At 40.4% G+C, this 26,711-nt stretch overlaps 1 protein-coding gene across 2 annotated transcripts in view; it reads left to right on the top strand.

The window, feature by feature from the left end:
- Positions 1-26,711, top strand: part of LOC134038955 (protein NLRC3-like) — a 71,260-nt gene that overhangs the window by 18,524 nt on the left and 26,025 nt on the right. Inside the window, exon 8 of one of the 2 annotated variants that reach the window (XM_062484659.1) lies at positions 7,323-7,493. The exons of the other annotated variant lie outside the window; for it this stretch is intronic. Coding sequence (XP_062340643.1) covers positions 7,323-7,493 — 171 coding nt within the window. The remainder of the gene's footprint in view (positions 1-7,322; positions 7,494-26,711) is intronic. 2 annotated transcript variants of the gene reach the window in all.

Below are 26,711 nucleotides of genomic sequence, written 5' to 3'. Positions count from 1 at the left end.
ATCAGTGAGTGTCTCTTTGCACAATTACACAAGGTGTGTGTTTTCTTTTGGACCTTTACGTTTACATTTTTTAATTTAGCAGACGCTTTTATCCAAAGCGACTTCCAAGAGAGAGCTTTACAAAAGTGCATAGGTCAATGATATTAAACAATGAGATAGCCCCAAAAACATTGCAGGTAGCCAAAACATGAAGCATACATTGTGAAAAGCAAATAAGTGCCACTGGAAAGAAACATAAGAGCATGTAGTTAAACAAATTACAATTAAACAACATGAACCTCGAAAGTGCTAGAATGTACCTGTAGGAAAGCAAGCAACAATAATATAATTCACAGAAAGTACAAGAAGTTAAATCAGTTACAACTAACCAACAAGAGCAACAAGTCCCTCAATAAGTGTCATTGTGTTCCTGGAGGAAATAAACTAACATCTGATCCAGCCTTTCCAAGTCTTTCTTAAGTACCGTTGCACTCCCGGAACAAGTGCGTCTTTAGCCTTTTCTTGAAGGTGGGGAGACAGTTAGTGTCTCTGATGGAGGTGAGGAGGTGATTCCACCATTGGGAGGCCAGACAGGAGAAGAGCTTGGGTTGGGACCGGGCGCTCTTGTACGTTATTGTAAACTATTTTTGGTTCAGGTCTGCATACATGTTCAACATAACACAACCACAGTTATAATCACACCACGCACTGAATCACACACCACACACTGGTTGTGAGTTTGTGGTCTACTAAAGGTACAAGGGGTCCGGACAAAAAATATTCAGGGCAGGCTTGTCATCCACAAGGCAGAGTCATTCAGGTACAGGGCAGCAGGCAGACTCAGGGCCTCATTTACTAACATTGCGACCGCAGCTTAATCTGCGCCTTTGCCCAACCGCAAATAGCGCACGGTGTATTTCCGCATTTTGCGTGGTATTTATCAAACCAGATCTCGTCGGGCAATCAGCGCCTTACTCCGCCCTTTAGTGTTAATTAGCCATTAAAAGACGGGAGAAATCGCCTGCATGTTACTGCCACCATGGGTGATTCGAGGAAAAGAAAAAGAAGGTTCAGCGAACAGGAGATAGAAATATTGGTTCACAAAAGTTACAGCTAACATTAACATGATACAAGGAAGAATACACTCTCTCCTCCCATCTCTTTGCGGCACACGCCCACTTTCCCTTATACACTCCCAGCAGCGGTAATCTGCGTTTTTACTCAAGTGCGCTGCCTTTTACTCAAGTGCGCTGCCTTTGTAAATACGGTTTTATGTCTTTACCCGCTATTTTACGCCTGAAATGGGTGCAATCCTGTTAGTAAATGAGGCCCTGAGAGTTAGGGCAGGCAGGATGTAAGGACCAGGGGAACTAAGAGGCAGAAAAGACTAAAGGAGGTAGAGAAAAACATGCTGGTACTGTAGGCTTGACAAACAAGAAGAACTGACCCCAAACAGAAAACACAGGGATAAATGAGGGTAGGAAGGAAGATGGGAGACACCTGGAGGGGGTGGAGACAAACAGGAGATGGGTGAAACAGACCAGGGTGGGACAGAAATATATTTAAGACATACTACTTTATTATATTATTGAAGATTGACATGGCATTGTGTTTCGTATCTGTCTGCTAGTGTACTGTTGTCCCTGTGCTTGACACCACTATCCCTGCCTCAAGGGTTGTGTCAGAAATAGCCAGAAAGGTGTGCTGCGTGGTATACTGACAGACCTGCTATTGGATGTAATATGTAATACTTTCTTGGTGTATTGTACTACTATAGTCCTGGAAAGAATTAGGAAACCACTGCACCTTTTTCTTTCCTTTTTTAAAAAGTAGAGAAGGACGATTTTGAGTGAGGAACAGAAAGGTTAAATTTAAGAGGCCACTGCAAATGTTACCCTTCTGTTCCTCCCTCAATATGGTCCTTCTCCACTTTTTAAAAAGGAAAGAAAAAGGTGTACAATTTCTGACACTATAGTTTTGTACGATTCCATTTGAGATAAAAGGAAAGTCAGCCAACCTGGACAGACAGTCCTATGACTGATCAAACCTTCTTGGTGTTTGAGAGGAAAATGACAGACTGATATTCTTTATTTCTACCTCGAGAGGGTAGTAGTGTTTGTAATGCTTCTTATAAACATAATAGAAATACCTCAGGATGACCACATGATGTCTCAGTATACGATAGACAGGATAGTTTTCTGGAATATTCCACAGGTACAATCCAGCTCAGTGAAATCAGCTTCTCAGGCAGGTTAATATTTCACATTGGTTACTGACTACCGTGTCATTGTGTTCATATCAAATGTTATTTGTATAGCCCTTTCTACGAGCAATGTCGCAGAGGGCTTCACACACACCCATAGAACTGCACCTAAACCAACCTTAACTCTCAAGGAAGTGTCGAGGAAGTTTTGAAGACACTGTGTGCGTGAATAGTCAAGATGCTGGATTAATACAAATTCTTTATTCTGTACAGTACATTACCAAACAGAGCGCACTGTGACCAGTCATACCGGATTACTAGAAGTCCTTCGGCAGAGTGATGACAAACACAATACACATGTTTAAGTCTTTTATTGTCAGGTACACAGAACAACACAAGGTCAGACTGGGCACTGAAATTCTTGGGACAAGACAACGCAAAGAAATCTGGCATAACAAACATATAAGTACTTAAAACATAGATTACATCTATGATAAGCTAAAAAAGTAAAACTACATGTACAAAATAGTGTTGAACGATGCGCTGGGCTCACAGCGAGTATGTGTGTGTGCGGCGATGATCGGCTTTCGGACTGAAGAAGGAAGTTCTCAGAAGAGAGTAGACAGGAGTGGATCAAAAATAGAGTCAACAAACAGAGTTTCTTTCTCAAGTCAAAAATGTGGCTTGATGGTCTTTATTCAGGCAGGAAGTCATGTACAGACTGGATCAAAAAGGCCCTTATCATATCCCAAACACCTTGTTATATAGGCAAATATTAGCCTACAGCCCCTTTACCAAAAAGATATGAGCAATAAAAAACCTTCTAGAAGGTTCTTCACCTTGGTGATACCCATCCCCCACTGCGTGCGCAGCCTAGCCATAATCAGGATGTCCCCCTTTCACCCAGTATCCTGAAATGCCCTGGTCTCCCCAAACTGCTTGACAACTGGTCATGGACCCTCACTCCCTCCATCCGAGCCTGGTCTCCCAGTCTCCTCAGCCTCCTCAGTCTGGGTCATCGTGACCTGTTCGGTATTTCCTCATGGGTCCTCTCACTTTCTACCGACCCTCTCATCCCGAGCCCTGGTGAACAGCTGGAAATGCTTAAACCATAGTGACCCCCTTCTCCTGCGCTCTCACTCTCTTCAGCCTTCTCTCATCCTACACTGTTGGTCTGAGTGTTCCCATAACAGAGACACAAAAGGGATTCTGCTGCATCAGCCTGCCAGACACACACCCTCGGGCCCCCCCTCCTGCTAGTCCAGACCTTGAGTCTGCATCTAACATTCCATACTGCATTCTCCTACACTAGGCCCGTTGTGACCCCATCTAACCTTACTGCCCTGCCACCCAATAATCATCTTCCCACGACAGGACCAACCCTCAACTATACTGTCTCTCCTGTGTGATCCAGTCACGCTCGGGGTCTCACGGTTCCATAGGTTCGTGCACGGAGATCACACGTTTAATTTTGGGTTTGCTAGCTGCTCCCTCTGAGGGAATCGAAACCAAACCACGGTGTCGTAACGTCACTGGGCTTTATAACATCAAGGGGTCTTTTATAGCAGCAATAATGTTTTGGTCTTTTATGACAACATTATAATTTGTTTATCCCTTATTTCTTTGTTCCCACTCGGACGAATATCAGTATTTTCCTTATAATAACGATCAAGAGCTTGCTCGCCCTTATTCCCCTCCCCGTTATTTAGGACACGACACCGCACCTATGAGAGAGAGTGAGCCTGAACATGTGAATCTTCAAAATCCTGTTTTGCGTAAACACCAGTTAGACAGACAGCCCTGTCAAAGTAGCTGGTCGCGATTCCCAGGGACTCACCTTTCTATCGGCGTGGGGCACTGTGTGTCTCTCAAGATCAGGAGGAGGGCCCACAGTGAGGACAGACAACGCTGTGTGTCTCTCAAGATCCAGAGGAGGGCCCACAGTGAGGACAGACAACGCTGTGTGTCTCTCAAGATCCGGAGATCCGGTTTTCTCTATGCAAGCAGTTTTTACCACATCCTATGTAAAATTGTTCCAAACTGTCACACTGAAAGCATTCTAACTTAAACTTTTTACCAGCAAGCAGTCATAACTCATTCTATCTAAAATATACATCTGGAAACAATTTTTAATTCATAACGAAAAGGTAAAAAAGCTCTAAAATCATTTTGCAAGCTATTTCTAATACATCTTAAAACATATGCGAGACATTCTCTAATAACACATTTAATGCCAATGCACATATTGTAATTCAGTATACGTATGCAAGCCATTTCTATAACCACCTTATGCAAATGCACATATCACCCAGTAACTCAATATACGTACGGAAGAAATTCTAAACACATCTTAACGCAAAACTTGATATACGTGTATAAGCAAATTCTAAAAACATCTTAATGCAAAACTTGATATACGTATGCAAGAAAGTCACAAACACATCTTAATGCAAATGCACATTATCTCTAATAAGCATCACTCTTTTTTTGTTTATTCATCATTTCTCCAAAGTACATTCAAACGAAGGCTCCGTGAGGATCCTTCGACAATAGTATACAATACAATATACTAGACCTCTAATACACATAATGACCTATACTAGCCTTATAGAGCTATACTAACCTAAGACAAGTGGGGTACAGCAACTATCAGCAATAGTGCAATATTGTATAGTAGTATATCTATAGTAGTGAGAAATGTATCAATGTACTTTTCGCTCAATGTACATTGTGGGAGGCAGTGAGGAGCAGATGAATGATTTGACTAGCCGCTCAAAGCACTTCATGATGACAGAGGTCAGTGCTATCGGGCGATAGTCGTTCATGCAGGTGACCTTGGTGTTCTTGGGCACAGGGACGATGGTGGTCCTCTTGAAGCAGGTGGGGAGTACAGACAGGCTGAGGGAGAGGTGGAAGATGTCACTGAAGACCCCTGCTAGCTGGTCAGCGCAGCACCTGATATGTTGTCTGGGCCAGGTGCCTTGCGAGGGTTGAGCTTTTTGGAGCAATGCCTCAGCTACAGTTATTGTAGGCACACCACTGGCTAGGCCCTCAGGTAACTCCACTGCAGGGGGGTCACTGTCCCTCTCAAAGTGAGCGTAGAAGGTACTCAGCTCGTCTGGCAGTAGGACAGAGGACTGGGTCTCACTGTAGCCTCTCCCTTTGTAGTCTGTAATAGCTCCACAGTCCACTCCACATGCGCCTGGGGTCAGAGCCATGGTAGCTGGACTCCACCTTGGTCCTGTAAGCCCTTTTCGCTGCTTTGATCGCCTTCAGAGGGTCGTATCTGGCCTTCTTGTACTGATCAGGGTCCCCAGAGTTAAAGGCGACAGACCGGGCTCTCAGGTTGGCCTGGACCGCGGCATCAACCCAGGGCTTCTGATTTTTATTTAATTCATTAGTTTATTTGTCAGGGAAAATGCAGCGCACATTATTACATACATCAATAACAATATGTTGTAGATGTGCTGCGTAAAAGGTTTCTAGCCAATAGGCTAATTTGCAACCCCAGTCCCGGGTATTTCTAAAAAGTTAATCAAAATATAATTTACTATATAGTGTGAGTTACACAATCATGCAGCAGATGCAATATATTAGTATATAATGAGGCTGCCTCATGGTGCACATTCTCCAGACCATTGATAATTTCATACAGTTCATCCAAAGCAGCAGCCTTATCTGCCTGGGGGGGTGTAGACTGCACTCATGACCACCGCAGTGAACTCTTGAGGTAGATAGAAGGGTCTGATTTTACAGTTAATAGCTCAAGGACAGGAGAGCAGTGAGATGCTAGTACCGCTACATCCGTGGCCCATAGAAAGTTAACCTGAACGTTAACGAGTAGGATGGTTGGAAAAGCAGGTTAGAAGCTCCGTTTCCGAGTTCGGACGAGGACTCCAGCACGTCGGCCTTGTTTCTTCTTCCTCCGTCTCGCAGGTAAACAGAGCGGTGGAACAACAAAGAGCCCGCTGCATTCCGAGCTCCAACTCCAGAAAGTGGAATTAAAGTTTGTAAAATAATCCTTGCTAAGTGAAAACTTAATATCCAGAAGTGTTTGCTGGTCGTACTGAATGCAAAATACAAAATCGACAAAACAACTTACAAACACTAACAAGACAAACAAAAAGTTAGGTAATAATAGCATAGCTCGTCATAGCCCTGGTCATTTCTATACAACAATCAGGACACGTCCGTCAAACACAATTCAGTGACAGCTGAAACAACAGCCTCAGAACCTGATGTCCCAGAGCTCCTTCCCCCAGGTGATGAGGATTCTCCTGCAACAAGTCAGGGTGTCATAAAACATAAAAATGACCCAAAAATCACACAGACTTCATGTCTCCAGATGACCCCCCTGGTCAAACTAATCTCCATTGTATCAACAATCTTAGAAAGCAGGCCACATAATATGATACACCCATCCTCCAGGGTTTACTGTCCCACAGTGGTCAGTCTTCAGTCAAACAGACATACCTCTAAATCCTTCATCCCCTTTCTTGACCTAACTGGTTAACTGGTCTCAGAACATTCCAACCCAGTTTCACTTTCCCATTGTGGACGTGTGTGTCTTTGTGGTGTGTGTGATGTTAATTCTTTTTTACATTTTACGAATGTTAGGGTTGCATTTCTGTGCTGTGACCCATTTATTTTCCTGATGGCCTGCTCACATTTACCTGGACAGGGAGTTATACATCTGGCAGCTTTTGTGCTGTTGTTTGAAAATGTTCAAAGTTTTCAATCAATCTTCAAAGTTCAAAAAACGGCACTGGAACTTGGTGACTTAGATGACAAAAATCCCAATAAATGTGAGCAGGTTCCGGAACCCAACTGATCTTTACCCCCCAGGCATCCAATTACATACTGCTCACCTATTTTCATGTGCTATTTTACTATTGATAGTTACAGATGGTCTTCGATCTTACGCATAACACAATTGGTCACCTGTTGTGGGGGTTTCAGATTTCACTCGCACCTTAGCTTTGGTGCCTTTGACCTTGCTTAAATTTGGAGATGTACATTTCACCGCTGGGTGACATTAATAAATAACAACACCCATAGGAAATGATCAGACTGATATTCTTTATTTCTACCTCTAGAAAATAGTAGTGTCTGTAATCAATATCATGATTACCTTCTACAGGCTGTCAGGCTGTCACATCACAGAGGAAGGCTGTGCTTCTCTGAGCTCAACTCTGAAGTCAACCTCCTTCCTGAGACATCTGGAGCTAAGTAACAATGATCTGAAGGATGCCGGCATGAAGCTGCTCTCTGCTGGACTGGGGAATCCACTCTGCAAGCTGGAGACACTGAGGTCTGTATTCATGTTCAACATGACACAACTATAGTTGTAATCTCACACCACGCACTGAACCACACATTGGTCGTATGTTTGTGGTCTATTAAAGGTACAAGGGGACCGGCCAATGAATAGTCAGGGCAGTCAAGGGTCGTAATCCACAAGGCAGAGTCATTCAGGTACAGGGCAGCAGGCAGGTTCAGAGTCAGGCCAGGCAGGAGGTCAGGATCAGGTGACAGTGTTGTAGTCAAGACCACCTAAACCGAAACCAAGTCATGACCAAAACCAGAGTGTATCAAGACCGAGACTTTGAGGGGTCGAAACCGGGTCAAGACTAAGACCAAGACTGGGCGATACCGAGTCAAGTCCAAGACCAAGGCAGGGTGAGACCGTGTTAGATGATTTTCTGTCAGAGGAGAGGCCAATTAAAGCACCACAATGAAAAGAGTTGACATTGCTTATTAAGTCGAGCTGCTCAGATCACGTCACCACGACAGGCAGAGTGGTTGGCATGAGTGAGAAAACATGTCTCTCAGAAGTCCTTTATATATGGCTGGACTGTACAAATATAGTTACCATCACAACATCTCCTTAAACGGTACTCATTCCACAACTTGATGCACAGAAGAAACAACACACAGGTGATGCTGTCATCAATCATTGCTTGTACTATTCTCTGCATCTTGCACTGAACCTAAGTTGACCCTAGCACATTCCTTTATCTATATGTGTATTGTCCAAGGCCTGCTCCGTGACCTCTTGACCACAGCAAGAGACAACCTCACACGTGTATAGAAAATCTGCGTATCAGTCCTCCCTTTTCTATCTTTGGAAATGGTTTTACCATTTTCAACACACGAATCACTGTACAAATGTCTGAGAAGCCTGCACCGTTTAAATCACACTGGAATCCAATTGAATTCCCATCACAATTATCAATGATGCATGAGTTATCAGTCACCTGTAATCTATACTCGCACAAACAAAACCTCACTCCACACTTGACAAAGAATGAGTAAAAGATAATGCTAATCTACTCTACACTTCACACTTAGACAATCATTTGGTCAAAACTCCTTCCGAGCAAGGATAAAATCACCAAATGTCATCTGTCAGTGTGACAATGCTAAGTTCACAACACTCACATGCTAAATATACATAACTCTCAACACAATTCATTACTACGACTATTCATTATCACATCATTACATCCCTAACGTAAGGAAGGCTGTGAACTTAAATCAACATTGCACACAAACAAATTTCAAGAAAGAGGTGATATGGAAAAATTCTAGTGGCACTGTGTAGATTTGAATAGTCAAGAGATGGCGGTTACAATAAATTTATTTTGCTTATACAGATCATGATTTAACAAAGTACTTTGTGATCAGTCTAACGAAGGAGGTGCTAGCCACAGGTCGTTCGCCAGAGTGATACAGAACAACCCCAAAACCCTGCCTTATATAAACTTTAGATCAAATGGTTATTCTGAACTCTGTGATTGGTCAGCACTGCTCAGTGACAGTGACTTCATATCAAGGTCCCACGGTTCTTTATTGTGGCCTCTCTCCCCAAACCAGTAGATAGTAAAACCACAGGGGTTCACCAGTCAAATGGTCAACTGTCCTTTGTGTGGGCCACTTCAAACAAGTCTACAGGAAGGGTCAGAGCAGCAGATCACAATAACAATACAGTTGAATCCACATTTGTCTCCAGACCAACTGTCTCTTCCCCCCAGGTGACAAGAACTCTCTCAGGTCACCCAGACTTCCCGTCTCCTAGTTATAAAACTGCAAATGGCATCTCTACCAAATGTAGTTGACTCTTAATCAACTTTAGACTTCCGTTAAAACACATTCCTCATATATGAAACACACACATTATAACTGTATTCCAAAATTTCCATGACAATTCCAAAATATTTTTATTTATTTTTTTACAATTCCATAAACCCAAACAGTTAATTAAGAAAAATAATTCAAACATTAACATAAGAAATGCTAGTCTCAAGACAAAACCCATTGTACCCCGTACACCACAAAGTCCAGGTTGTCGGAACTGATGCCATCTTTAGTTGGATGTAGGCAAACTTCTGTCAGGCGGTGTAGTCTAGTCGAATCGATTGCAAACGACGATCAAATTGCTCAGGGCAACTTTCAACGACACTGCACTTCGCGTACAGCTCGGAAATTTCCTTGGTACTACGCAGAACGCGTATCCAATGCTTCCGTCTCCAGACAAGGTGCACGCAATGGTTAGCATGTATCCACGTTGCTCTCCCCTCGATCTTAACCGCCGAATTGGTCGTCAGGAGAATCTGGTATGGCCCCGTCCACCTTGGGTTTCTACCAGGCGTTTCAGGTCCTTCACCACGATCCAGTCCTCTGGTATCAAATCATGCAGCGGTCCAGTCATAGGAATAGCCTCCTTCACCTGCCTGTGAATCTCACACAAAATAGACTCCAAAAAGGTTGCACAGTGATAAACAAGCACATTCTCACAGAGGTCAGTTAAAGGTAACTGACTTCTTGTCGTCTGACTTAGTCTTCAAAGTTCTGTTCTCTCATTCAACTGAAGTGATTAACACAATGTTGAATCCTTTCAACACCAAAATAACTTCCTTAAACAAGTGTGTACATAACTTCAAAGAAAAATCCCATCGAAAATAATCTCAATTAACAAAAGCTTGATCACTGAGCCCCTGAGAAGTCTAAAACTTCTTCCCATCAACAATCATTAAACAGTATCACTTCTCCAAAATCCATCTATTAATACCCAAATGGTTTCTCTAACCTTAACTGTGAAGCTTATCGTGTTTAAATTCCTTTTCTCATAATACTTGTCCCACATATGAAGTATTAACAAAATGACTATGCATCCATTACAAATCCTCTTGTATGCTAAAATAATGCATTCTTCTTGATATCACACAAACTGTAGAGGCATGATCTTTCCATGTGTTAACTTAGCAAAATCTCAAGATAAATGTTTTATGCAGACCATACAACCTCCATTTTTATTCTCATATCCTTCCTTTTTCCAAAACGCATTTTCTTGTGGATTTGTCCAAGTTCGAATCTCCATTCCACCATTCCTTTCTCCATCTGTCCGCTGTATTCTGTAATTCTTATCAAATATACTCAAACAAAACAAAATTCTCACTCTGGGTTAAATACAGTCCAATATTTTCAACTCAGCAATATCATATCAAACCCTCACAATCCTATCACAAATCCAAACTACTGAAACTAAATTCATAAAACCATAAAACCCCCATAGTCACTCTGTTTGGATCAGTCAGTCATCAGTCAGTCATAAATTCCTAAACGTCACCTCTTCCTCTCTAAGAAGCCTGCGCTTCCCTTAAAGAATCTGTAACAAATGTTGTATCAAGGTCACACAACAATTTTCCTCAAAAGAGTCCTGTAAGCCCAAATTTGTCAAGTTAGGCTCATCCGGACATAGCAACATCATCTCATCACTTCCTGTAAACATATCAACATCAAAAACATATTCTAGTTAGTTCATCAATCCATTCAGGCAATCTAGAAACTGCTCCAGCTAGTATCAGCACTAGCATTTTCCCTGTGGAATAATCATAATTGTTAGAGTGAATTCCACATTTGCATACAGCAAGTTGTTCTATAAGTGAAAATAAGAAACTTCCTGTTTCCATACCTTTCCCAAAATCATATGTAACACCAATGATGTATTTAACTATCAGTAAATATTTTAACTCTTTTCCCTTTTATGAATTAACAAGCTTACACTGAAGCAACCAACTTTTGAACCAATTTGTATAAAATAAAGCTATTTTAGAAAACAGCCAAATTACGAATAACCTCAACTTTTAGTCTCTTATTATCTTTTCTTCAAAAACCTTTAGGAACAGTTCAAATGAATACCTTTAAATTTCAGATTCCCTTTTAATTTTTTCCCTGTATTTAAATTCACCAAATAAACTCTCTCTTTTTCCAAGACATGTAGAAAACTAGCATCACTACCCTAAACCAGAATTTAATCTGTATGATTCCAAAATAAAACATAGACCATAAAATGTTCTTAATGTAACCATTAACCAAACTTATACCCCATCTATATTTCTATATAGGTTAGATAGGTAGAACTTCATAACTTGCTTTGGCTGCAGTCCAGAACAAGCTACTTAGCACAAACCATCATAACCACAATTTATCAGACTTAATGAGTCTTCCCAAATTATTTCAAAACCAAATTATCATAACCCTCTTTATGAACCAATACCATAATGATACAACCTCATCACAGCCTAACTGTGTATCCCAAAACATTGTACCATGCCCTTAAGACAAAAGAAAATATAAACTCTCCCTTTTTCTTTTAAACCTTTAAATTCCCAATTTAACATAAACCCGTAAAACAAAACCTTATTCTTTAACACCTCAAAAGTTTTATCAAAGCATGTAATGTATACACCTTTGAATATTCCTATATTTACCAGCTATCTCAATTACTCTTTGTTAGTGTATCAACTCAAATAAACAATCGCGCATTTCAAACTCGCATCAAACAGCGCGCTCTGGAACAAAGCAAAAACTCTCAACCTTTTTTCATTTCTTTTAAACAACACAGATGGTTGGCGTTTACCATCTATTCACTTAATTTTGCTAAAGTATAACTTTTCCAATCCAATTAGAACTAATTTATGAACCAGGGTCTAATTTCTGCATTTTTATGGAGACCATCACACACCACAGATTTTCCGCTCGTAAATACAAGTTCTGGTCTGAAAGGCTCCTACCTCCCTGTTTGGCTAGGATTTAGAACAAATGTTAAATCATACATTCGTAAACCACCAAACTTCGAATTCATCTAAACGGACACATCTTTCACCATTAATACTCACATAATTATGCAGAATTACACCCTCTGGGATCACCTTTGTAAGACTCAACGTAACGGGACTCTTTTAGCCCCCACCTTTCCTCGGAATTTCTGAAACTCATTTAAAATGTCCTCAAACAAACAAAACCTTGTTAGCAAATGTCTCAAAATACTCATCACGTAACATATTTCAAAAGTAACCAAATTAATAAGTAAAATTCGCTCCAAATGTATCTATTTCTCTAAATTTGCGTCTTTGTAAATTTCTCAACCTCCATCTGCGCATGCGTCATGCGGTTACTCATCCTGGATCTCAAATATCAAGCTGCAATTCCTTTACTAGCCTGTACCCGCCTGTCGGTCTGTTAGTTTGTTAGCCAATGTCGTTGCCATAGTTGCAAATTCAACTTTCTGGACTCTCCTTTGTCTCGGGACAGAACAAAATGCACTTCCTCCACGTTTTCACCATTAGCCATTAACCAACAGTCACAGCCTGGATTATCTTTTCAAGTCTATCAACCATTAGTACCATTTTAATTTCAACATAAAAATTAGGCTCCGAAACCTACATATGCACCTAATATCACTCGTCAGAGGACGACAGTTTACCCATGTATTAGCATTCTGGTTGGACAAAGCTTCAACTTCAAGTCCATTTAAATAGGTAAATATGAATACCACCAAACCCAACACATTTCAACAAATCATCTCAGCAGCAATAAACACACATATGTAGCACCTTTGCCCTTAACAACAAACGCAATTCGGTCTCAACTGGCTCAATCTTTCTAATCACTTCTTCATAACCCTTTACATATTTCTTTAAACAACAGTAACATCTGTGAACTCCCACAAAATTACAAATAAAACCATCGAACATTTCCAGACATAAACAAAAATATTCCTTAAACAACATAACATTTCCGTTTGAACACATAACTTTCTATAAAAGTTTCAATAACCCCGGGATTGTAATTCCTAAAATGAATACCGCTTTCATTGCCAAAACTGGCCTTTTACCAATTATCCAACCCAAACACTAAATTTCCAGCGCGTTATTCAACAACGAATCAAGCTCATAATATAGAAAATCGGTCTGTACATAATTTCCAAATCAAGAGTATGGCAACTCACAATATTTTCTTAAGTTCGACAAAGAAACAGAAACACACATCTGTTTTCCCAACCAATATACTTCACAATTCAACGTCAAATTCTCAATAAAATGAGTGATATATTTTTTTTTTTTGCACTCACGTGTGGGCACTGCACGCAGAATGAGCTTCACTGAAAGAATCAACTTCCGCTAGGCTCAAGCGCATGCGCCTCTTTTCAAGTGGAGAATTCAGTCAAAGAATTAACATTAGCATTTTCAAAACAGAATGCCTCCGTCTTCAAAAACAAATGCCTTCTGGCGGTAATCAGACCGATGTAAAGTCTAACATCAAACATATAACGGTTAACACAGAGTTGTAAAACAATCGTCTCTCCTCTACCAACAGTGTCAACCGATAAACATTGTACGCCACCATTTCGAAACTCAACTTCCGGTCACGAACCCCTCTGATTTTGCGAGAGTTCGCTCACAATTTCCAGAAAACTTTCAACAAAGATGACACATCTCCGGACATTCACGTACATTTTGCTCAAATTGCCACAATTAAAGCACGCATTTTGGATTGACCTTACCTAGCAATTCGTGTTGGCCTACATGTTTTTTCAACAGCATGTCAACACGCTCTGCATCAGCTTTGACCATAGCCCACAACACGCTTATTCCAAACACAACAGGGACTCAAACCCTTTGTTCCGGAGAGGACTTTAACCTTTCCTTCTTGGAAACACAATGGCAATTGCAAGTCAAGGCACAAGCTTCAATCTTTGCGGGAATCCAAAGCAAATCTATAAAAAACATTCCAGGATCCTACTTTCTTGACTTTTCCTAGATATAACCGGCTGTCAGAAGAAATGAAGAAGAAATGGCTTCGTATTCTGTTCTCGCATTCCCGCAAACCCTCATGCGCCCGCGCATCCTGCCGCAACACCCCTGGCTGCGGATGAGGCGAAATTTGTTTGCGGAACAGCCAGAAAATCTCAATCGTGAATCTGTGGGGAAATAGATGAAAAATTCCCCACACTATTCTGTCCTAATATTTCTTTATCCCTCTACCTATCTCCACCCAATCAGAAAAAAAGCTCTCCAATCAGGCTAAAATCTATTCTTTTCTCCACTTCAAAAAAAAATCGTGTATCTATTTCTCTCCACGAACCCATTTCGCAATACAATAAGGTCCTTAAAACAAAACGACTCCACACTCGAAAATCCACATTTATCAATCCATATTTGCATTTGCAATAAACTATCGTTACCATACTTTTGCTTCATGTAATCGATGTTTGGACAGGTCAATTCTGTCTCCAGACCATTCATTTTCAGAATTACAATCCATAAACGATAACCAACAACGGAAAATAAAGACACAATTACCCCTTTTCTTTTCTAAAAACAATTAAATTCCGACTTCACAACTTTCAATGAAAATAACTGCACAATCATAAATTACAAATATTCAAACCGAAAAATAATTAAAGTTTTGAAAAATAATTAAAATTTTGATTTTTGTAATTTGTATATAGGTTGAATAATAGACACCATTAGTTACTCATACTTCTTTTAACCTCAAAAAACATAACTTGCAATTAAAACAAAAAATGAACACGCGTGCGTTACTAACTTTGAAATTTCATAATTCAGGCCTTTCTTCACTTTTTTTCTTTTTCTTTGTTCTCCACCTTCAGGGACTCAAACCCTTTGTAAACACTCTCACTCACACAGCTGACTAGTATACTTTTCTCTCGGGACTTAGAATCACGTTTTGGCCGTAAATAAATAAGAACTGTTATGACCACCAAAGCCAATACAATTTCTCAAACTATCACTAACCCAACATATTCTAATCCTAGGGTCTCAAAAGACACATAACACGATATAACATGTGAATTTATCACCCTTTTGTGCGCTCGTCAGCACACTTTCCCTGCATGCTTTTTTACGACTTTCACGTAAAGGATAAGTTCTCCGGCCTTACCCGATTAATTTGTACGACTTGCACGTACAGGACGAAAGATCTTCTCCGATCACCGCCCTATTAATTTCGTACGACTTGCACGTACAGGACAAAGCTCTTCTCCAGTCTCCGCCCTATTACTAATTAAACCGAATTATTGACCATAGTCTAAACAACACACATTTAGACAACTCAAATTACACAGAAGCCACAAAAGAATATCTACCGGTTCTTTCAAGATCCCGCATCAGTCAAAGCGCAACCAGTCAAGCACCCCCTCGAATCGGCCCCGCTTTCTCTGAAAATTTTGGATAGAGGTAAAGGCGGCAATGCCGGATTGATCAGATCACCTTTTCTAAGGGAGTCCTTGTCCGTGATACGCCGAGCAGGCGAGGATCCCCTTACGGGCCACCAAGTGATATGGAAAAATTCTAGTGGCACTGTGTAGATTTGAATAGTCAAGAGATGGCGGTTACAATAAATTTATTTTGCTTATACAGATCATGATTTAACAAAGTACTTTGTGATCAGTCTAACGAAGGAGGTGCTAGCCACAGGTCGTTCGCCAGAGTGATACAGAACAACCCCAAAACCCTGCCTTATATAAACTTTAGATCAAATGGTTATTCTGAACTCTGTGATTGGTCAGCACTGCTCAGTGACAGTGACTTCATATCAAGGTCCCACGGTTCTTTATTGTGGCCTCTCTCCCCAAACCAGTAGATAGTAAAACCACAGGGGTTCACCAGTCAAATGGTCAACTGTCCTTTGTGTGGGCCACTTCAAACAAGTCTACAGGAAGGGTCAGAGCAGCAGATCACAATAACAATACAGTTGAATCCACATTTGTCTCCAGACCAACTGTCTCTTCCCCCCAGGTGACAAGAACTCTCTCAGGTCACCCAGACTTCCCGTCTCCTAGTTATAAAACTGCAAATGGCATCTCTACCAAATGTAGTTGACTCTTAATCAACTTTAGACTTCCGTTAAAACACATTCCTCATATATGAAACACACACATTATAACTGTATTCCAAAATTTCCATGACAGAGGATGTCTTCATCCAAGGTTCAGCCGAACTCGAATTCCTCTCTAGGTATGGCCTCTCCTTCTCCATCTCCATCTGTCCGACTCATTTTGCACTCATAATTAGACATTTCATGACATGCAACACTATCTCTATTAATCAACATTTTTGATGGAATCTATGGACGAGAATGAACTTTCAGAAGAAGTATCAGAACGTCCTCTAATGGACTTGATGTTAACCGCTATGTTACCCGTAGTAATAACCGGCATGTTAGTAATGGAGTGCAGAGATCTCACCATTAGTGCTCGAAATATTGGAAAACAGCAACCCATGATCACTATAACAAGTATGATTACCAGAAACACTGGTGTCAAAATTCCTACAATCCATGTCAGTAGAGAATTGCCTTTGAACATGTTAGCTATGACATCCAAGATCTGATTATTATGATATCCTCCCAACATTCTGGCATCTCGATTGGTCCTAACAATGTTCTCCTGTATGTCTCTAATGTTGTCAATAGCTTTAGACAAATTACCAAGACCTTCAGATTCTGAGGGAAGATAGGTGCAACATGAATCGTCACCTACAATAGCACAAACACCTCCCTGAGCGGCAGTGATTGCGTCCCAAGCAATTCTATTATTTATGGTAAATTCTCTAATTGCAGCAACTTTAGCTCCCAACGCCTGAAATCCCATAAGTGTAGCATTAGCCACTCTAGCAACATCATGACGAGTTAATGCTATCATGTAATGATTAGAATATTGAAGTTCAGTATTCCAAAAGATTGTTTTGAACACTAGCTGAGTACGTGTAAATATCCTGAAATCACGGGGTAAAGCACTATATCTACCAGCCAAATCAGTTGCATCAGTGTTTTGCAAATGTACATAACCCATAGTTTCAACATTGGAACGCTTAGCTCTAGAACCAGTACGATGATGTGTCATGAATTCAATAGGTTCGACTACATATAATAGATCGTTCAACGTACATACTCCACAAAGTCCTCTGAATAATGGTGGTAGACTTGTCCATACATTATCACCACAACACCAATTAAAACCTGGGGTGGGCGGAGTTCCCATTGATGTAACGTGATATCCTAACCCCGGATACTCAAAGATGCTCTGACACTGAGCGATTCGCAAGAAACCTACTTATTTTGCTCCAAAAGAATCCTTCTCTACTCCTCTAAGGCAAACTTCATAACTGGAGGACGAATTGATATTAGCTGATACTTTAGTAGGAACTACAGATAAATCATTAGGCACGGAAACCATATGTTTCTTGTAGAATATTGTACATCCTACCAATGACGGCAAATCCTCAGGTACAGAGAATATAGTAGCATGAGAATTCTGTAAATCCGGCTCATTTCCCTGATTTATGGAAATATTTGTATAGATTATATACTGTGACATCATATTCAATAATCCTTTGGCTTTGACTACCATGTTACTAGATTTGGCTACGTAGATGTTATTCAGCACAATAATTGGTCGTAATGGAATCTTTGAATTAGGTTGATCACCTAACAACGGATGCTTTTGCAATACATACTGATAAGCAAGAAGGCACATGGATGGTAATCCTTCAGGACCTTGAAGTGGAACTGTCCAATAGGGAAACAATTCTTCTGTTGATTGAGGTAGCATGGAGCATGCATAGCAAGAATTAGGTGTTAGTTTTTGAACCCTACCTTTAAGAGCGCTGTACCATAGATTAGATACAAAAGGATGATCCTTATTGACTGGCATATCCTCATCGGTATATTTTACTTCATCATTTTCTTTAAAGGTTCCAGATAGATCATCAGGTGAACTTTCTGGCCATGATGTGGGAATTGGAACTCTCCCAAATACAGTACTAGGTGGTATCCAATAAGGAGCACATCTACCTTTCCAATAAAGTGGAAGATAAGTGTAAAGGTTGTTATCACAAAGTCAAATCATAAGATCAGTAGCAGGCCACGGATGAAGTGTTCCCAGGAAGATCCTCTTATCTGGACAACCCTGAGTAAAACCCATCTTATGCACTGTTTTAACGCCTTGTGTATAACTTAGACAAGTTAGAGGTGCCTTCATTCGTGTAGCTCTAATAACTATCGGTTGAATATTATCATAAGCATCCAAATCTCTCTGAACTAGAAGCTTAGGAGTGAGCTTCTTCCAGAATGCATTACAGTACTCAACAGTAACTGTGCTGGGCTCGGTAAACATAAGTGCTTGACTTAGTATTAACACTTCTTCACCGTCAAGTGATTCGTATTCTGCCTTGATTGCTAGCGCTGTTTCCTTTCTGAACATAGAATGGTTTTCTTCCTGTTGTCATCAATGGATAAATTAAACAAATCATATCTGATTCATTCATAGGAATATGATTCTGTACTTCCACTCCAAGAATACTTGTAGGTGTTGTAACGTTACGACGCACATGTGTATGAACATGCTGATCAGTTTTAGAATGTTCAGTTAATTCTTTTTGAACCACTATCCCTGCCTTGGTATCATCCCATGAATCGTCATCCGAATTAGTAGGGTGTTCGAGCATGACCGCATAATTGACCGTGATCAACGCTAGTATGAAGATGATGCTCCGCACGACCATGAACTTGATCCGAATTCTCTGTGGAGTATCCCCCATCCTTTTTTCTGGTCTTGTGGTGCTCACTGCTTGGTATTACCGCCAATATCTCCACTTCTATATATCATGAAATAGAAAGAGAAAACAACACCATATCCACACTCAGGATAATGAAATATTTATGCTGAGGTGAGAAATATTACCCATCCTTTGATGTTCTGTCTGCATCATTCCATAAGTCCTATATCGCATCTGCTATAGGAGGTGCTTGTCGTAGTTGTGACACATGGATCCATTGTGGTTGACCTTTAACCTTAACAGCCGTTCTGGTTACCAAAAGAACCTGAGTTGGAGGTCCAAACCTTGGCTGATCTTGCTGTGCCAATGTTTTTAAACTGCGTACTAAAACATAATCACCTGGCTTAAAACTATGAATACTCTGCTCACCTGGAGCTGGAAGAGAATTTGTTACATGTTGATTATTGTCAGACACAAAAGACCATAACTGCTTCACATAATTTTGTTGAGTCTCCTGCAACAAGGTTAAATCATTCGCTGGTGTCTTGTCCATCAGCACACCTAAAGGAAAAGGTCTAGCCATTAAACCTTCATGGGGGGCCAATCCTGTACCTGAATTAGCCATAGCTCTGATTGATAGAAGCACCTGTGGAAGGGCGTCTATCCACGTCGTCTGTTTAGTCTGATGTAGTTTCACCAATTTTTCTTTAATGGTCCTATTCGTTCTTTCCACCTGTGCTGAGCTTTGAGGGTTATAAGGAATATGAAATGTCCAATTAATCCCCAATGCAGCTGCTAATTGTTTAGTTACTCTAGACGTGAAAGGAGTGCCATTGTCAGAATCTATTCCATTTGGTATCCCAAAGCGAGGAATAACATGTTCCATCAAACACTTGACTACTGTTTGAGCGTTTTCTTTCCTTGTTGCGAAGGCTTCTGGCCATTTTGAAAATCGATCCACTATCACTAGAAGATACGAAAATCCTCTGCACTTGGGCATGTGAGTGAAATCTATCTGTAATTGTTGGAAAGGACCTTCAGGTTTTGGCAAATGATCTCTTTTAGCTGGATTGACATGTGGATTACAACGAGCGCAGATTAAGCATCTCTTAACAAAATCTCTAACTTGTTGTTCCAATCCAATTGTGAAGAACAATTGTGAAATATAGGGCATGATGCTTTTATACCCTACATGAGTAACGCCATATACATAGGATATTAAGGATTCATATGCTATTTTTGGTAATGCTATTCTGTCATCCACATTTTTCCATAAACCATCATCGCGCTTCACGCATCCTTTCTTCTCCCAAAGTTGAACTTCAGATTGCGTCGCCTGATTCTGAAACGATATTAAGTCATCAATAGTAAACGGAGGCTCTGAAATTTGAATATTCACGAAAGAGTGATTCATCCACGGTGGGAAGGACGCATTTAAAGCTGCTTCCTTTGCATGTTTGTCGGCCAAGTTATTACCTTTTGCAATATCAGAATCTGCCTTTGAATGACCCGCACATTTTACTATAGCAATGTTAGTTGGTAACATCATAGCATCTAATAATCCTCTTACTAAGTCTGCGTGCTGTATGGGCCTACCTGCAGTAGTTACAAATCCTCTATTCTCCCAAATCTTACTGAAATCATGTGCCACTGAAAATGCATATTTGGAATCCGTATATATGGTAACTGATCTATCTTTGGCGTATATACAAGATCTAGTTAACGCTACTATTTCGGCAGCTTGTGCAGAAGACACAGGTAATCTATGTGCTTCGATACAATTTCCAAAATTATCCACTATGGAATATCCCGAAGAATAGTTTTATCATCTGGGCGCATTGATGAACCATCACAAAATAAAGTAAAATCACTATGTTCCAAAGCTGTTTGTTGTAAGTCTGTCCTTACACTGGATGACGAATTGATGATATCCATGCAATCATGAGGAACTACATCATCTAACTCTGTTCCATGCAATAAAGCTTTTAAATGCACAGCTGGATTAGTGTGTGTGGCCGTGGAAATAGTCAAATTTTGAGTTCCTGTCAAAATGTGTTCGTAATTGCTACGTCTTTGGCTTGTCATATGTTGTGTAGTAATATTCACTAAGATAATGTTCACGGTATGTGAAGTGTGTAATACCATGGGATGTCCAAGAACTATAGTTTGTGCCTTTTCCACCATCAAAGCAGCAGATGCAACAGCTCTTAAACAGGGAACCATGCCTTTAACTATTAGTGGCAACATTTTACCGTAATAGGCTACTGGCCTAACTCCATTTCCATGTTCCTGTCCCAGAACGGCTGAAACTACTTCACCATTATCTGCAACGTATAAGTGAAAAGTCAGTTTGTAGTCGGGTAATCCCAGTGCAGGTGCAGTACACAAAAGATACTTGATGTGACGAAAAGCATGTTTCATTTCCTCATTCCACTAAATGACCTCTGGAGAGTCTTTGAGGGTGGCTTTGCGTAGTTCTGCATCATGAACTGCGTATTCAGCAATCCAATTTCTGCAATAGTTCACCAATCCTAGGAAAGACAACATCTCAGTTTTGTTCCTTGGTCGTACAATGTCCTTAATGCTGTTCACTCTTTCCTGTGACAGAGATCGACAGCCATCCTTTAAAATATATCCCAGATAGTTCACCGATTCTTGACAGAATTGAAGTTTAGCAAGTGAGGCCCGGTGTCCACCTGCTGCCAAATGTTTGAGCAGGGCTATCGAATCTGAGACACATTCTGTCTCATTTCTGGCCGCCACCAGAATGTCGTCCACATATTGCAATAAGGTCAAGTTACATGGGAGTGATAATTGTGCCAGATGCCTATTAACCATTGCACTATAGACAGCTGCTGAATCAACATAACCCATTGGAAGGCGTGTCCAAATATATTGTTGTTGTTGAAATGTGAATGCAAATAACGGTTGAGTGTTTTTATGAATAGGGATTGAGAAATATACAGATGAGAGATCGACCACTGTGTACCATTGAGAGTCAGCTGGTAATGCTGTTAGTATTGAATTAATGTCAGGTACTATAGGTGAAATAGGTATGACTGCTTCATTAATCTTCCTTAAATCTTGTGTAAAACGATACTTGTTAGTACCTGGTTTCAATATGGGATTAATAGGAGTGTTATTTGGGGACTGGGCTTTACATATAACGCCTTGCTGTAATAAACTGTCAATAACAGGTTTAATCCCCTCTTCTTTTTCTTTGGATAAAGGATATTGTTTAATGTAAACCGGATATTTACTCATGTTAACCTTAGCTTCATAAGGTGGTACATCCAATAATCCCACATGGTTTGCATGTAGTGCCCATAGAGTAGAAGGCACCTCACGCAACACAGATGGTGCACATAATGATATCTTAATATTACCATCATTACGAATCTGTGGTTTCACATCAGTTTGTACGTCTTTAATAAAAAAGTGAGTAGGTTCTAAGCCATACGTCCAGATGACACAACTTTTATGAGTCTCCTCATGATCAGGGGACTTCAATAAATAATGATTAAAATAATCAACCAAATGCGGGACATCCGAAAAATCATTCCTTACTGCACACACAAAGGTCTCAATGTTATCAGAAGTAGTCTTCCATAATAACAGAATCCCATGTGGTGAGATAAATATGTTCCTTGGCACTTCCTGTAAGGTGTCTGGATCTATAAGTTTATCTGAAAAAGGAACGTCCACTGATTTCAGATTAACAATCCTAGCCGCTGCAGCAACATTACAAGAGGCCAATTTCTTAATACCACTAATGGTAGATAAAGTTTTCACAAACTCAACGTCTTCTAAAATAGACTTAGCTATATGGTATGTCTCAACACCACCAGAGAAAAGCTGATAAGCATTATTCGGGGGTATGTGGACCTCGATCCCATCCTGCGAACATAAGATGGTTGCATTCAATTTACTTAATAAGTCTCTTCCCAATAATGCCATTGGAGAAGTTGCGCTAACTATGAAAGAATGTTGTAATTTATAATCATCAAAATCAATCTGTAATGGAAGTGACATAGGGTCTATCTGAGGCTTACCACTGATGCCGACGGACTGGACAGTATCTTTACTCAGGGGACAATCAATATCTGTTTTCCTTAAGCAGGAAATGGTGGCTCCAGTATCAACCAAAAAGGGAATTATTTTTCCTGCAATACTCAAACTCAATTGTGGTATTTCAGAGGGTTTATCTGAAATATGAAATTGTGGGGCATTAATGATACATTGTCCAGATCCATCGATATACAGCGTCACTTATCCCACATCAAATTGGCTGGGGTGTCTGTGTGCTGTGTGGCCTGTGGTACCCTAGTTGGCCTCTGGGGAATAGCATTCCATGATTGGGAGGGGCGAGGTACTTCTCGATCATGAACACCTCTCTCTTCATCTTGCATTCTTAAGAGACAATCTCTGAACCAATGACCTGGTCTGCGACAGTAGCGACATGTGCCTTTATTTCCTCAAAATGGTCTTTGTCCATTCCTATTGAAGTTGGAACGACCTCTATTTGGGGTGGAATTGTTCATGTTAAAATGCACATTCCTTTGATCCTCAGAATTTTGATATACTGCTTCAGTATTGTTAGTCAGGGGTAGATCTAATTGCACTGCCTGAAATCGTGATGATTGAACGTTAAACAATCCGACTGCCTCAAGTTCCCTTATTTTTCTCATCAATCTCACTGGACTCAATGAAAACAAATCTGGTGTAGACAATTTGAGTGTATAGGCCGATCTAGGATCCAATCCATTTAAGAACATGCTAACAAAGAAAGTATCTTCAGAGTCGTTAATGTCTAATTTAGCGTCATCTTTCCACGTTTTTTGAAAGCGATTGGCATATCCAGAAACAGTCTCATCAGATTTACGTTTGCAATTTAGTACCTGAGTCACATCACGTTCCTGGAATGCGTGTTTCTGTAAGAATTCAGACACTTCCGCAATGTGGGCTTGTTTTGGTAAAGTTGTTGCAATACGACGGTGGGTCACAATGACTGATGGGTCAGAATGACCCGAAGATAACACAAGGGCTAACGCATGGCCTCATGAATCATCCTGCCTCCTCGCATTCTCCTCACAGAAAATCCTGTGATGCAATCAACCATGGATGGGCACTGTCATCATATTCAGGGCTGTCAAATTCAACAGATAAAGTTGGACAGGCCTCTATCAATGTCTCCAACTTCACGTTTGGCATTAACGTAGTTAGAATGTATCGGGAATCTTTTCCACTTAAACCTGAATGCATCAAAACAGCCGTGTACCAATTTATGAATGCTTTTGGATGTATAAATGGCTTTGGGGCGTCTTGCGCAATGCGAGAAATTTCAGATAAAGATAAAGGGCGGTCTAAAATTTTATCTCCAAGAGTCAATAATGGGCCCATAAATGTACCTCGTCCACTAGGTTGATGTTCCCCGGTTCTGAGCTGTAGCAAGTCCAAAATCTCATGTTGACATTTCCGCAAACCATCCTTTGAGATGCACGTCAACACTCCATTAACATCTCTAGGGGAAACTGGGGACCTAGGATCTAATTTAACGTTATGCTTGAGTTGATACGCTTCTACGGCTCCAACAAAAGTGTCCATCAATACCTCTGTAAACCGATCACAATAAACATCAATATTCTTACCCTGTCTCAAAAGATGAAATATCTTTTTGAATTCCGCCTGCAAACTCTCTTTGGTATATCTTAATTGTTCAGCATTTATCCGTTTCGTGTCTCCTTTAAATTTCCTATCTGCAGTATCAAAAGCCTTTTTGCAGTTATCAAGCCACATGTTAATACATTGATCCCGCCACTTCTCAACTGATTGTCCTAATACACCTCTAGGGAAAACATATGTAGCAGTAGCTCGGGGGGTCTGTGTTTTAGACTGTCCGACAAAGCCGCAATCTAAAAATAGCCAGTCATAAATGTCGTTATACATCTCCTCGTCATAAGCGGGGGGGCCGTCGAAACTTGGTATCTGAGGATACAGAGAGTTAACAGTGCCTGTGGAATTATTGTTTGTAAACAGAGAACCAGTAGACATCTCAGTTTGAGAACTATTCTGCTCCATTGCAAAGTTTGTGAACCTGTTTAGCTTCTTTTTATTTTTTCTTTCTTTTCTAGCAATATTTGCTGGCCACTGTTCACTCATCAGTTCCCAGGCAATAAATACCTCTCGCATGTAATCCGTATCCCAATCCGAATTGCTGACAGCTAGATTATCGATAAGATATTTTCGCGCAATCTGCAACTGGTGTCTATCAAATGTGCCCTCAAGCGGTATTTGTCCGTCTGTCCATTCATATAGATTAGTTAAATAGGGTTCCACGTAAAATAATCCGACTTTAGTGAGCATCCATTCTCTCTGGGACATTTCTGATAAACTCTTATTCGGAACTTGTTTCAAATGTGGATTGGTCTTTAACATTTTTGACTTACGCTCTTTTCGTGGTAGATCTTTTTCAGTCTTAAATTTAACTACCAGTGGCATATTTGTCTTACTGGATTGGCACCCCATGTTTACATGCACGTTTATAAAACAAGGTTAGTATACTTATATCCAGAGTCAAGTCTTTTATCTCACTTTAAATTATTTATTTATATCTAATATGTAATTATGTTTTAAGCAGATATTCTTATACTCAGAAATTTAGCACTTGAATGACTGTAATTTATCATAATACGTTCTTAGTCCTTGGGAAACATTGCTCGAGTCTTACACTTCAATTCAATGTGTCTTTCAACGTTTTACTAATCACGTGCGTATCTACAACCATCAACCTAAGTTTTTATATCGTTACACCAGCAACGAGACTTGTTAACGGACTTTACAGTACCGGGAATCCTGCCCTTAAATTACTGACCTTCTAACCATGTTTTGTTAGAGGATTTTACGGTCCATACGTACACATCATTTAACACAACGGCCTTTCACCGCATCATATGACCTGCGCAGATACAAAACTATTTAACCAATCAGAAGCCAAGCGGCCTAGCCCTTGCTCACGGTCTGTGTCCTGTATCTGTTTCCGCGGTTTTCCGTTCCCCAAGCAACTGTTAGGCCTTCTCCTATTACAATCAATTATCAGTCATCAAGTGAAATAAGATATAGTTTTCCAATTTTCTATTAATTCATTTGACTAGCTCAAAGTCGTGCCTCTTGCCTTCTCCTGTACATAAATCATCATTTCCCCCTTTAAAATGTACCCAGGTTCGTTACCCCAGCAACCAGTACCCACAGGTAAGCAGAAGTTAACACAATCATTTAATGATGATAATCACAGTCTGCTCACCTGGGTTCTAGCTGAAGATACTGTTCCGTGACGCCAACTGTTAGATGATTTTCTGTCAGAGGAGGGGCAAAGGAAAGCACCACAATGAAAAGAGTTGACTTTGTTTATTAAGTCGAGCTGCTCGGATCACGTCACCACGACAGGCAGAGTGGTTGGCATGAGTGAGAAAACATGTCTCTCAGAAGTCCTTTATATATGGCTGGACTGTACAAATATAGTTACCATCACAACATCTCCTTAAACGGTACTCATTCCACAACTTGATGCACAGAAGAAACAACACACAGGTGATGCTGTCATCAATCATTGCTTGTACTATTCTCTGCATCTTGCACTGAACCTAAGTTGACCCTAGCACATTCCT

This window comes from Osmerus eperlanus, chromosome 18 (assembly GCF_963692335.1).
Source record: "Osmerus eperlanus chromosome 18, fOsmEpe2.1, whole genome shotgun sequence".
NCBI lineage: Eukaryota > Metazoa > Chordata > Actinopteri > Osmeriformes > Osmeridae > Osmerus > Osmerus eperlanus.
This window is presented reverse-complemented; position numbering and strand designations above follow the sequence as displayed.